General features: G+C 32.0%; 1 protein-coding gene across 1 annotated transcript; it reads right to left on the reverse strand.

Moving 5' to 3' along the window:
• Window positions 1-6,042: 6,042 nt before the first annotated feature.
• Window positions 6,043-11,367, reverse strand: MSTN (myostatin). Its single transcript, XM_039844146.1, has 3 exons — window positions 10,677-11,367; window positions 8,528-8,901; window positions 6,043-6,562 (listed from the first exon to the last, which is right to left on the reverse strand). The coding sequence occupies exons 1-3, from the start codon at window positions 11,047-11,049 to the stop codon at window positions 6,182-6,184; spliced, it is 1,128 nt and encodes a 375-aa protein (XP_039700080.1). The 5' UTR covers window positions 11,050-11,367; the 3' UTR covers window positions 6,043-6,181.
• Window positions 11,368-11,971: the final 604 nt, after the last annotated feature.

Consider the following 11,971-nt stretch of genomic DNA (forward strand, 5'->3'; position numbering starts at 1 on the left):
AGAATCCTGTGGTTTTGACAGGATGTGATTGTTATTCATTGAGGTATTTTGTTATATAATCTAGTAAAATATATAAATATTCCCTCTATCTTGTGTTTTGAATGGCAACAAAGATTATCTCGCTATTAACCATGCATGCTATCTAATGAAAACATTCATTTTCCAAAGACATCCTCTGCAAAATTCCATCTAGACATGAATGAACTAAATTTAGTACCATTTTGCATTGCTTGACATCTTACTCAGGGATGACAAAAATTAGTATAGTTTACTTTGATATGTTTTGCAGTGTGTAAACTGGAACTGAATGACCATGGAAATGAAATTTCAACACTGTATGTCACATGCCAGGCAAGTCCTGACTTGCATATCATGTTTTAGCCTATGGTTTATTAATTATATTATGGGGTAGCATCCATGTGTTTTATTTTAAAAAATAATCATTTGATATTTTAAATAGAATTTTTAAACATGCTACATTTTTAATAAGTACTGTTGGAATGAATGATCAAACAAATGTAACATTGATTTTTATTTCTATTTATTTAAATGAAATATAATTGATAGATTTCTATTTCCTGTATAATTAATGTACAGATATAAATGCTATGTTCCCTTGGGTAATTTGATTAATTTCTTTTAGCCTCAATTCCTTTAATAAAATGAGTATAGTAATAATACTTAACTTTTAGCATTATGAAGATAAAATTACATCATTAATGTGAAAGCACTTTGAAAACTAATTATTAATTAATTATTTAAATTTTTATTACTATGCTCAGTACAGTAGTGGTTTTACTCACATGCTACCATAGATTTTCCATTAGAGTCTATTTCTCCAAGAAAATCTCCAGGCTGATCAAAGATTTGAAATAGATGTAAATTATTATAATCCTATAAACATTTATTTAGTGTCCAGTATTGACTCTTCCTAGCTAATAATCCATGACTCAGAGCTTTTTTGTTTTAAGCCCTCCTGCATTTTTTTAAAAGTTTATTTCTAGATATTTTATTCTTTTTGTTTCAATTGCAAAAGGAATTTTTTTTTCATTTCTTTTTCTGAAATTTCATTGTTAGTATATAGGAACAATGGATTTTTGTATGTTGATTTTATATCTTTCTACTTACTGTATTTATTGTTTCTAATAGTTTTTTTGGTGGAGTCTTTAGGGTTTTCTATATAAAGAATCATGTCATTCGCAAAAAGTAACAATTTGACTTCTTCATTCCCAATTTAGATGCCTTTTTTTTTCTTTCTCTTATCCAATTACTCTAGCTAGGACTTCCAATACTATATTGAATAAGAGTGATGAGAGCAGGCATTCTTGTCTTGTTCCTTATCTTAGAGGAAAAGGTTTCAATTCTTTACCGTTAAGTATGATATTAGCTAAGGGTTCGTCTTGCATGGCCTTTATTATGTTGAGATATTTTCCTTGTATACCCATTTTATTAAGTGTTTTAATCATAAATGGATGCTGTATCTTGTCAAATGCTTTTCTACACCTATCGATGTGATCATATGATTTTTATCCTTTATATTGTTTATGTGGTGTATCACATTGATCAATTTGCGTGTGTTGAACCATCTTTGCACCCATGGAATGAACCCCATTTGATTATGATGTATAATCTTTTTCTTCCTTTGTCACTTGAATTTTTTATTAAATTTATTTGGTTAATAATAAATTGATATTGGTTAATAAAATTATATAGGTTTCAAGTATACAGATCAATAATATGTCATATATATATTGCATTGTATATTCACCACATAAAGTTAAGTTTCTTTTCATCACCACATATTTGACCCCTTTTAGCCTTATCTATTTTCCTCCCTTCCTGCTTCCTCTGGAACCATAAACTGTTGTCCATGTCCATGAAACTCTTTGTCTTGTTCATTTGTTGCTTTCAGTTTTATATCCTACATATGAATGAAATCATACAGTTCGCAACTTTTTCTGTCTGACTTATTTCTCTTAGCATGATAATCTCAAGATCCATCCACGTTTCCGCAAATGGCACTGCATTTTGTCTTTTGGAATCATTCCTCTTACTCTGACCCACCATCCATTCTACTCTGGCATTTCAGAGTGCTAGTCTTGGTTCTTGAACCAATTCACTATATGACTTCGGGCAACCCTCTCTTTAGGCTTCAATTCTGTCATATGTAAATTAGATGATCTCTGAGGTCTTCTCTAGCTCTCACAGCCTACAACACTGATCCATTTCCATTTCTGTGTGTACATCTTTCTGCTTTGCTAATCACCTGCTCTTTATCCACCTTCTCATTCTTACTAACTCTACCCCTCCCTCACTAAAATGCAGCCACATGACCTTTTGCAAAAACCAGTGCAAATCCAGATAAGGCTATATTACAAAGCATAAACATTAAAAAACATAGTTTCACTCTTCCATCAATGCTTGATGAAGTACTGTTATAACCAGAGCAATGAATCATTATTGCTGTTAGTTCAAATCCAAACCTGGCTGCTGAGATACCTCCTATTGTCTCAGTTCCTCAGAGTTCTCTTCTGTAAATTGGGGACACTAATGTCTCTTACACCAAGCATGTCAGAAAAGTGCCTGGCATAAATCTGGTACTCAATAAATATTGTCTCATACTCTCCTAATTCTGACACCCAGATATCAGAAGCCCTGATTATTTCTTGATTCTGTTTTTGACACATAAGAAGAATGTGAGTTCATAATTTAGTGTTTTATATTCAGTTGTCTAGTTTTATCTATCACAGAGTTGCCAGTTGGTGATTAGATGATCCTTGAGAGGCATAGAATGGTTTGGTAAATAAAGAAGGGTTTTAGCCATGTGAAGACGTCCAGGCTGCTTTGATATTTGTTTTCCTTTTCCAACGCTCAAATTGTTTAGTGTCTAAAACTGATTTATTAAAAATAGGTCTTTATAAACATTTTATTATTTCATAAATAATAATTTTTATCTTAAGGAAAATTCAGTATCTTTCCTAAGGTTTTATAAGCTAGGTTCTGTGAATGAGCTCTAGGAAGACCTTAAGTTCCTTGAAATTATATGTAAAATGGAGTTTTATTTTTTCTGGTGAGAGTGTCCCTAGTTTTCAACAGATTTCAAAAGGGTCATTGACATCCTAATGTCATATCATGGTTTAAAGTGAAATGAATTCATCTTGTCAGGGAGGAGGGATAGAATGAGTTCTAATTTAGTTACTGTCAGTGTCAAATTATTGCTTTATTTTAATAAAATAAATTTTTATGCAGAAGTGCAAAAACCAACTTGAATACAAAAAAAAACTATAGAGTTTGGAAAGGTTTGCTTTTATTTTTTTAACTAATATAGGTTTGTGAGAGGTATAACAAAATATTCAGAATATTAAAACTGATACACTGCATTGAATTTTACATTGTGTTTTTTGAAAATCTCAGGGATTAGTATCATGTATCACAAGTGAATATTCTGAGTATACTGAAAATGAAAATAATGTGCTCATAGACAGATTGGAAGAATAGAATACTCTTGCCATTTTTAGGACCTCAGCAAAATAGAACTGCCTAGGTCTTTTCACAAAAGAAATTGGTCCTGATGCTTTCTTTCATGATCATATATGTTCCAAATTGGTCCTGATGCTTTCTTTCATGATCATATAGGTTCCAAATTGGTCCTGATGCTTTCTTTCATGATCATATAGGCTACCACATAGTGAGGTTGGTGATGTGATTCTGGGGCTCCATGATAAGGATGAATATAAAGATTGGGGAGTCCTGTGACTGGGTCCCTGGAAACTGAAAGTATTCCTTCCTCACAGTCTCCACCATAGAGGTCAAGGTCACCAGTGATTTGTACTCCAAAGCCTAAGATATGTTAATGAGCCTGCTGACCCAGACTGTTGGGCCGTGTATATTCACAGCCCTGGAAGAAGTAGATTCTACTGTATGCAACTGGAAGTGGCCTCACCCCGTCACCATAGTTGGCTGCTTCCCCCACAGGGGCAACCCCCTTAGAGTTCGAGCCATGTCAACGTTAAATATGTCAGCATTAAAATTGGAAAAAAGTACTATACTTTGTATGAGTAAAAATTGCTGTAATATCATAGATGATTAAAAATTACATTTGTGTTAATTATAATATTTTATTTAGGAACCATGACACTAGAATTTTAATCACCTCTCCCATTAGACTAAGTTACTAAACCAGTGAGGTGTGGAGAAGAGTGTGCACTTCAAAAACATTTATGTATAGTGTGGCACTTAAGGATTTCTAGGCACTTTATAATTATTTTTCAATTCAATTTAAAAATTGTTGCCCGCAAAGCTCAGATAAATGTGCCAGTATCATTAAAGTGCTAAGAAAAAGATGCAGCTTCCCCGTGTCCCTGTGGCTTCAGTAGAACTTGTAACTCTAGGACCACATACCCTTGCCAACTGCAATCATTTGGAAATTGAACCTATGAAAACATATAAATAGTTTTCAGGTCACGATAAAGAGAAATGAAACAGATATAACTAGTTCTTACTTTTGTATGTGTAAAGCAACTTGACTAGGACCAAATTAACAGGAACTTCACTCATGAGAACCAGAATAGCAGACCTAAAGTTCCTAAACCAAACTTTTGTGCTAAACTGTTACTTTGGTAATAAAGTAAAAATCAGAAATCCAGAATTAACCCTCATAACATAAAACCGTTGTGTCTTTCAACACTCTAATATAATTTATATTGTTTCTACACATTAAATGCAAGAAATAATTTCACTGTCATATAAATACAATAAATTTGATTAACAAAATCCTGATTTACAAATCAGAAGTATATATATGCAGAAATATATTCATTATAGAATTATAAAATAAAATGAACAATTCTTGTTAAGGTATCATCAGTTTATTCTGCATTTCAGATAATAGAGTGAAATCATTTTGGTATGCTTAATATTTATAAGTATTAAAATAGTGGAACGTTGATACTTGAATACAATGACAGTAAACCATTGAAATTTCACATTCACATTATACAGCCATCATCAATCCATAAGTGAATGTTAATAATGTAAAAAAATATAAAATGATTGTAATATAACCATCTAACCATTAGCATATGGAGTTTTAAGACCACTATTTAATCCGCTAATTTGCTCTGAAATATAAACAGTTGCTTTTCTGTCATATATGACATGTCCTTTTATTTAATTCGAAATGTCCTTACTGTAAAAATATACCAAAGTAAATAAAAAAGGAGACACTTATTTACAAAACAATATTGTATACATATTATATAAACATAATTGTTTCAAAGTCTTTTTATACAATATTGATAGAATCTGTCATTTTCATTGTTTTATCATAAAAACTGCAGTGTTGCAAAGGCGGGCTGTAATTTTGAAATTTTTGTAATTTTGAAATGTTTATTAAAATGAATACTTTTGACTGCCTTTTAAGATAATGCAGTTTCTCCAAGTATGCTACAAAAATGATTCTTCTTTTACTAAAGAAAATCCATTCCCTGTTTGGAGGTGTATGAAAGTGCACCTGAAGAAAGAAGGAACTTGTTATTTTACTGAATGTTTTCTACTTGATAACATCAGCCATTCAGCCAATTGTATTAGCACCATTGGCATTGATTGTTAATGTACTGTACCAATCATAATAGGGATGGGAACTTGCATATGATATACCATCCCTATTTTTGTGGAATTTCATCTTACCAAGTATGCTGTCATATAATATAAATTCAAGTGTATAAGGATGATCTAATGATGGTATATAACAATCCTGCACTTTACCAATACTATATATAGATTTTTCTGTAAATACTAAATGAAACTCTAAAGAAATAGACTTTCAAGCATTCTCCTTTAATTCACTAGAACACAAGGAGAATTGCTTTCATTTACCTGCATATGTTGTTTTATATATATATATATATATACACACATATATATATATGAACATAAATTTAATTTGATCTCCTAGTTCAAGAACTCTGGAAATCATAAAACATTTTGTTGTATGATTTATTTTGATGGTTAAATGCCAACCATTGCATATATTCTCTCTTTATTTCATATACTGTAGTTCGTGCTTAATAGACTGTAGCATACTCTAGGCTTAAAGCCTGTGGTACATAATTTCACAGTTTCAAAATTGTTGAGGGGAAGGCCTTCCATATTTTAGGAAGTTATGAACCAAATGAAACTCTCATGAGCACCCACAGCGATCTACTACCATGGCTGGAATTTTCCCATATATTATTTGTTCTTTGCCATTAAAATACAGCATATTAATTGGAGACATCTTTGTGGGAGTACAGCAGGGGCCTGCTGACCCTCTGGGATTTGCTTGGTGTACAAGATGAGTATGAGGATATTTTTGTAAAAATACAAATTCACACTCTCCAGAGCAGTAATTGGCCTTATATCTTTTGGGTGCAATAATCCAATCCCATCCAAAAGCTTCAAAATCTACAGTTAGAGGGTAACGACAGCATCGAGATTCTGTTGAGTGCTCATCACAGTCAAGTCCGAAATCTCTTCTGGATCTTTTCGGTGTGTCTGTTACTTTGACTTCTAAAAAGGGATTCTATATAAAAAGGAAAAAACAATCAGAATATTAATAGAGTCTGAATCACTTTTCTACCTCAAGAAGTCATTATTGAAGAAAGAAACTAATCTTATTTCTTACACCACATTTATTTTTAAAAGACAACATTAAGGAATTTTAATCTACACTAGGCTTGATTCTTATGGCTCAAAAGAGTATAGCAACAATACAAATTCCCCTGTGGTCGGATCTATGTCTTTTTAATTTTTGTTTTCCCCAGGTTGACTATCCAAATGCCTGGCATGTAATAGAGGCTCTGAAAATATTTACAGAATATTTATGAGAATAGAGAGTGAGGGGAAGAGAGAGGGAAGAGGTTACTCCCAGTCTTCTCACTTGTCAATTATGTTGGCTGAATAAGTCTGATGACTCCTAGAGGGATAGGTATACTCATCCATCCTCCACTCAGGAAACCTTGGATATTAACGCCAGAACAAAATAGTTGCCTCCCCACACTATATGGATTGTAAAAGGGGAAAGGAAGGTAGGGTGATGAAGGTGGTGGTATGTATAGTGGGTTAGAAAGAGAAACTCTAAAGAGAGGGAGGGACAGATTCAGAAAAAGGTACAATATTTCTTTTATTCTTTCACTGAAAAATGTTTTTATTCAGAAATTTAAACAATAATTTTCTAATCCTTTCCCTGCCCCAATCTTTTCATGCATTTGAGACTTTTTTCCCTTTTACATAGAAAAATCTGAGGAATACATCATATTAACCATCTGTTTAATAACAAAACCTATCGCATCACTAACTTTGATCATTAAAAAGCTACCTATAAAAAAAAAGAACATTTTCTTAAATAATTAATAGTAGTTTTTTATCCTATACCAAAATCAAAATAAACCTAGTAGTTAATTGTTCTTTAAGATTATAAAAACAATAACACCATTTTGAGAGTAACATTTTATGTAGCATATTTAAAGAAAAATAGCTCATTGGAAAATTACATAAAGGCTATGTTTTTATTAAAGTAGATCTGACTAATTATATATTCTTTATATGTAAGATCATTTAAAAATATAGAAAACATTTATTGCTTGCAAATATAATCTTTTGTTATAAATTATGTCAATAGATGAAAGTGAAATATATGGTCACATTAAATAACTTTTTGAAAACAGGAGTAAACACAAGCATAGGTAAGCCAGAAACATGAGTCACTAAATTTATACTAGGTTTTAAATTTGTTTTATTATTTTTTATAATATATAAAAAGTCAGTAGCTTGGTCTGATATTAAGTTAGTTGGCATTACCTAAGTAAACTCTTACAAAAGAATGGTGATGCAGCTCAGAAATAAGCTGAGCAGCACAGGTTAACTAGCCTGGAAATTTAATTTTATTAGCGTAATTCACAAAGTAATCTAGATATACATCAGTGTATTCACAGCCTATAAAATAACATTTATCATGAGGGACCTTAAATATAGTATATGTAATATAAGCCTAAACATGTTATACTTAGTTAATTGCTATAAATAAAAGCATTTTTATTTTAATTATAATTTTAAAAGTTTATTTTTCTACTTTGTAAAGCCAAAAAATTTCAACATATTTCACTCTTATGGGGGAACTAAAAAGTTTTAATTTGTTAAATATGTACTAGAATCCACCACAAAGATTTCATGTTTTTATTCATATAATCATGTAGCATATCCATGGAAAGCACTTTATATTTCATTCTCAATTCAAAAGAACTAACTAAGAAGTTAAGGACTATAGTATAACTTTTTTTTTAATCCTCATGCAAAGTAAAAGTATCAAGAGTGTGTCTCATAAGATATGAAATTATATACCTACTTTTATTGGGTACAGGGCTACCATTAGGGTAAGATACCTTTGTCTGGCCTATGAGCATAGGAAATTGGTAGCTATTTTCCACTATTCACATTATGATGAGAACATAACAAGGTTGTTAGAATGTTGTTTTCAGTTATCACTTACCAGCCCATCTTCTCCTGGTCCTGGGAAGGTTACAGCAAGATCATGACCATTCTCATCTAAAGCTTTGATTTCAATGCCTAAGTTGGATTCAGGTTGTTTGAGCCAGTTTTGCAACACTGTCTTCACATCAATGCTCTGCCAAATACCAGTGCCTGGGTTCATGTCGAGTTTCAGAGATCGGATTCCAGTATACCTTGTACCGTCTTTCATGGGTTTGATGAGTCTCAGGATTTGCACAAACACTGTTGTAGGAATCTTGACGGGTCTCAGATATATCCACAGTTGGGCCTTTACTACTTTATTGTATTGTATTTTAGAACTAAATTTAAAGAAGCAACATTTGGGTTTTCCTTCCACTTGCGTTAGAAGATCAGCTATAAATGAATAAGAAAAGAAAAGTTATTGAAATTATTTCTCATGAAAAATGAACAAACCCCTTCATACTAAGTGGTGAATATTTTTTCTATTAGATTAATGAGTGCATACTTAGTCTTTTAAAATGAAAACATCTGTAGAATTTTATTCAAAACTCAGAAAAATATCAAAGAAAATAATTACTCTAGCTTTTCGGATTTTTTAGATATATGTTTTTCCAGCTGTTTATGAGGAATCTACTCCCTTTCCAGAGAGCTGTGGACTAAGGACAATTCTATGAAGGAATGAACAGTGGATGAAATTTTAAAATGATGATGATTAGAGAGAACAAGAGACACCGTGGAGGAACATCCACTTAGAATTCTTTGGGAATCTGAGTAGTTACACTTACTGAGCAGCTGTACCAATCAGTCTGGAAGAAGGAACCCTTCCCCCAGGCCTGAATTACCTGGGGACAAGACACACTGAGCAGCTAACTGAGCCTGGAGAGTTAGTAGAAAATATACTACATCTGTTACGTTTTGGCTCTGGAATAGCCTTTTAAAGGAACAAAACTAAGCAGGTATTTAGCACCAAAATGTAAATGTTCCATTCAGTCTGTCTCAAAAGTTAGCAAATATTATCCTCAGTGCCAGGCTATCAGTGTAAGCAGAAGTACTTAGAAATTTCTTTCCTCTTGGTTTTTCCAAGATTGTTTATAAATAAAGCAAATCTACTCCAGGACTATCTGATAGCAGAGTCTTAAAGGAAAATTACTTGTTGCATTATAACCTGATTACTTAATAAAGAAAGCAGTATTTTGAAATAGTTTCAAGTCCAATTTAGAGTGTATAAAGCACTGTATAAAGCAAGATCACAGACACATGGCACAAAATCTTTTCTTGTCATGCCTTCTCCTGAGGTGCTTCTCTCCCTTTCCTTGACTATAGTTTTGAACTGACTGCAAAAGGAATGGTATGAAATACATTATCTTTCAGAAGCAACATAGATATTACAGGTATTAGTCCTCTCTCCATGAAGAATGAAATAATATTCTAGAAAGTTATTAAGCAGTGTGGCTGCTTGGAAATATGCAGACTGGGTACCCACAACAGTAGTACCATGGTCAAGGTCTAAGTAGGACTTTGTAAGCCAGAACCTACTTGTTTAAAATGTTTATTTCTTAGGCATTTTTTGATATTTAATTCATAATAATCATTATGCTATGTTTACTTAATTTTTGCTCTTATTAATACATTAAAATAGTAAAAATATTTTTTCATACTCTAGTGTAATTGCTTTCAAAATTAAATATTTTATTTGTGAAGAACATAAAAACACTGTGAGAAATAGCTTTGAATAACAAGTCATTCTAGGTATTCGGCACATGCTCAAATAGGCTTAAACCTCTACAAATTTTTTTCTTGCTCTATTCTTAGTGAAAAAAGTTGTTACTTATAAATGCATATTTCAAGCAACCAAATGCAATTATGAAATTTCATGAAAGTTTTAACATTGCTTGTGTATCTCTCAGTAGTTGCTTTGGTGGTATTAAGCTTTGAAAGCACAAGCATGTTATATCTGTCACATTAAACTAAATAACAGTGCTATGCAAGCATTTTCAGATATTGGCCTCATTAGTACATGTCTCATGAAATCTTGAGGGAAAAAAACTCTTTTTCTCCCGTTTACATACAAGCCAACAGCTTGTTAAAAGAACCTGAAAATAGATCCGGTTTTCATAAACACTAGAACAATAGCAGAATTGTTGATATACACTAATAGGACTACTTACACTCTGTAGGCATGGTAATAATTGTTTCTGTCGTAGCGTGATAATCATCATCTTCCAAGGAGCCATCACTGCTGTCATCTCTCTGGACATCGTACTGATCAATCAGTTCCTGGAGCGGAGGAGCTTTAGGCAAAAGTTGTCTTATAGCATCTTTGCTGATGTTAGGAGCTGTTTCCAGACGAAGTTTACTGAGGATCTGAATTTTTATGGCTTCTATTCTTGAAGATTTCGTGTTTTGTCTCCAAGTACATGCATTACACAGCCCCTCTTTTTCCACATTTTCCTTTTGCTCACTGTTCTCATTTAGATCCACTGGACCAGCAACAATCAGCATAAACAGGTAAATATAAACATAGATTTGCAGTTTTTGCATGATTTTAAAATCAATACAATTTTTTTTCCTTGTTCTTATTTCCTTCTTTTACTTTTGTTTTGCTGTTGAGTAAAGCCAAGCAAAATTTTAATGCCTGTACCGTCAGAGAGACAACTTGCCACACCAGTGAATCTTTTATACTGTATTCCAAGTGGCTTTTTATATTCCAACTTTGATGAGACAAGTGTCGTCAGGATCTATGATTGGCTCTTGCTCCACAATGAATCTCGCTGTCAGAGGTTAAAACCCTGTCTGTCACAAGTCACCAAACAGTATTTTGTTACACTCAAGGGTGAGCTGATTCATTTGAGTACTTCATAAAAGAAATAAATCTACAAATAATGAAAGATAAATGTGACATTTGAAAAATTAAAGTCTATGTTAACAGTAATATAAACTACACTTAAATCTTATTAATCTTCATATGTGAAACTCAGGTTATAATTTAAATAAGTAAATATTAATTTATACCTCATACTTAAAAAGTTGAAATGGTACTTCCTCAAGAATTAAAATGATTTTATATTATTTATGCAAGCATTTGAAGTAAAACGAATTTTATTTGTTAAATTATTTTTAGTTCTGTGGAATTAGGGAAATATAAATTTTAATTAGGAAAATCTGAATGAAAAGTCAAGATTGTGATACTGGTGATTTTCAGCTATAATTTGAGAAACTTACTTTCCTGACTAAATTTTTAGCACATTTTGAAAATCATACTTATTATAATGTTATATTGCATGTGGAATTATTTGTAAATGATTTAATACCTTTTATTAATATGAAAATTGTGCTCAGATATTGACTGATTACTATTCTTGTTTTCTAAAGTTGCAGACTAATATTGCTCAGAAAATGTTTCTTCATTGTTTATTACTAAGAGGATGTTAGCCAGTAGAAAAATCTCCAAACTTAGAATAAG

The sequence above is a fragment of the Pteropus medius genome, unplaced genomic scaffold (assembly GCF_902729225.1).
Source record: "Pteropus medius unplaced genomic scaffold, Ma_sr-lr_union100, whole genome shotgun sequence".
In the NCBI taxonomy this organism is placed as follows: Eukaryota; Metazoa; Chordata; class Mammalia; order Chiroptera; family Pteropodidae; genus Pteropus; species Pteropus medius.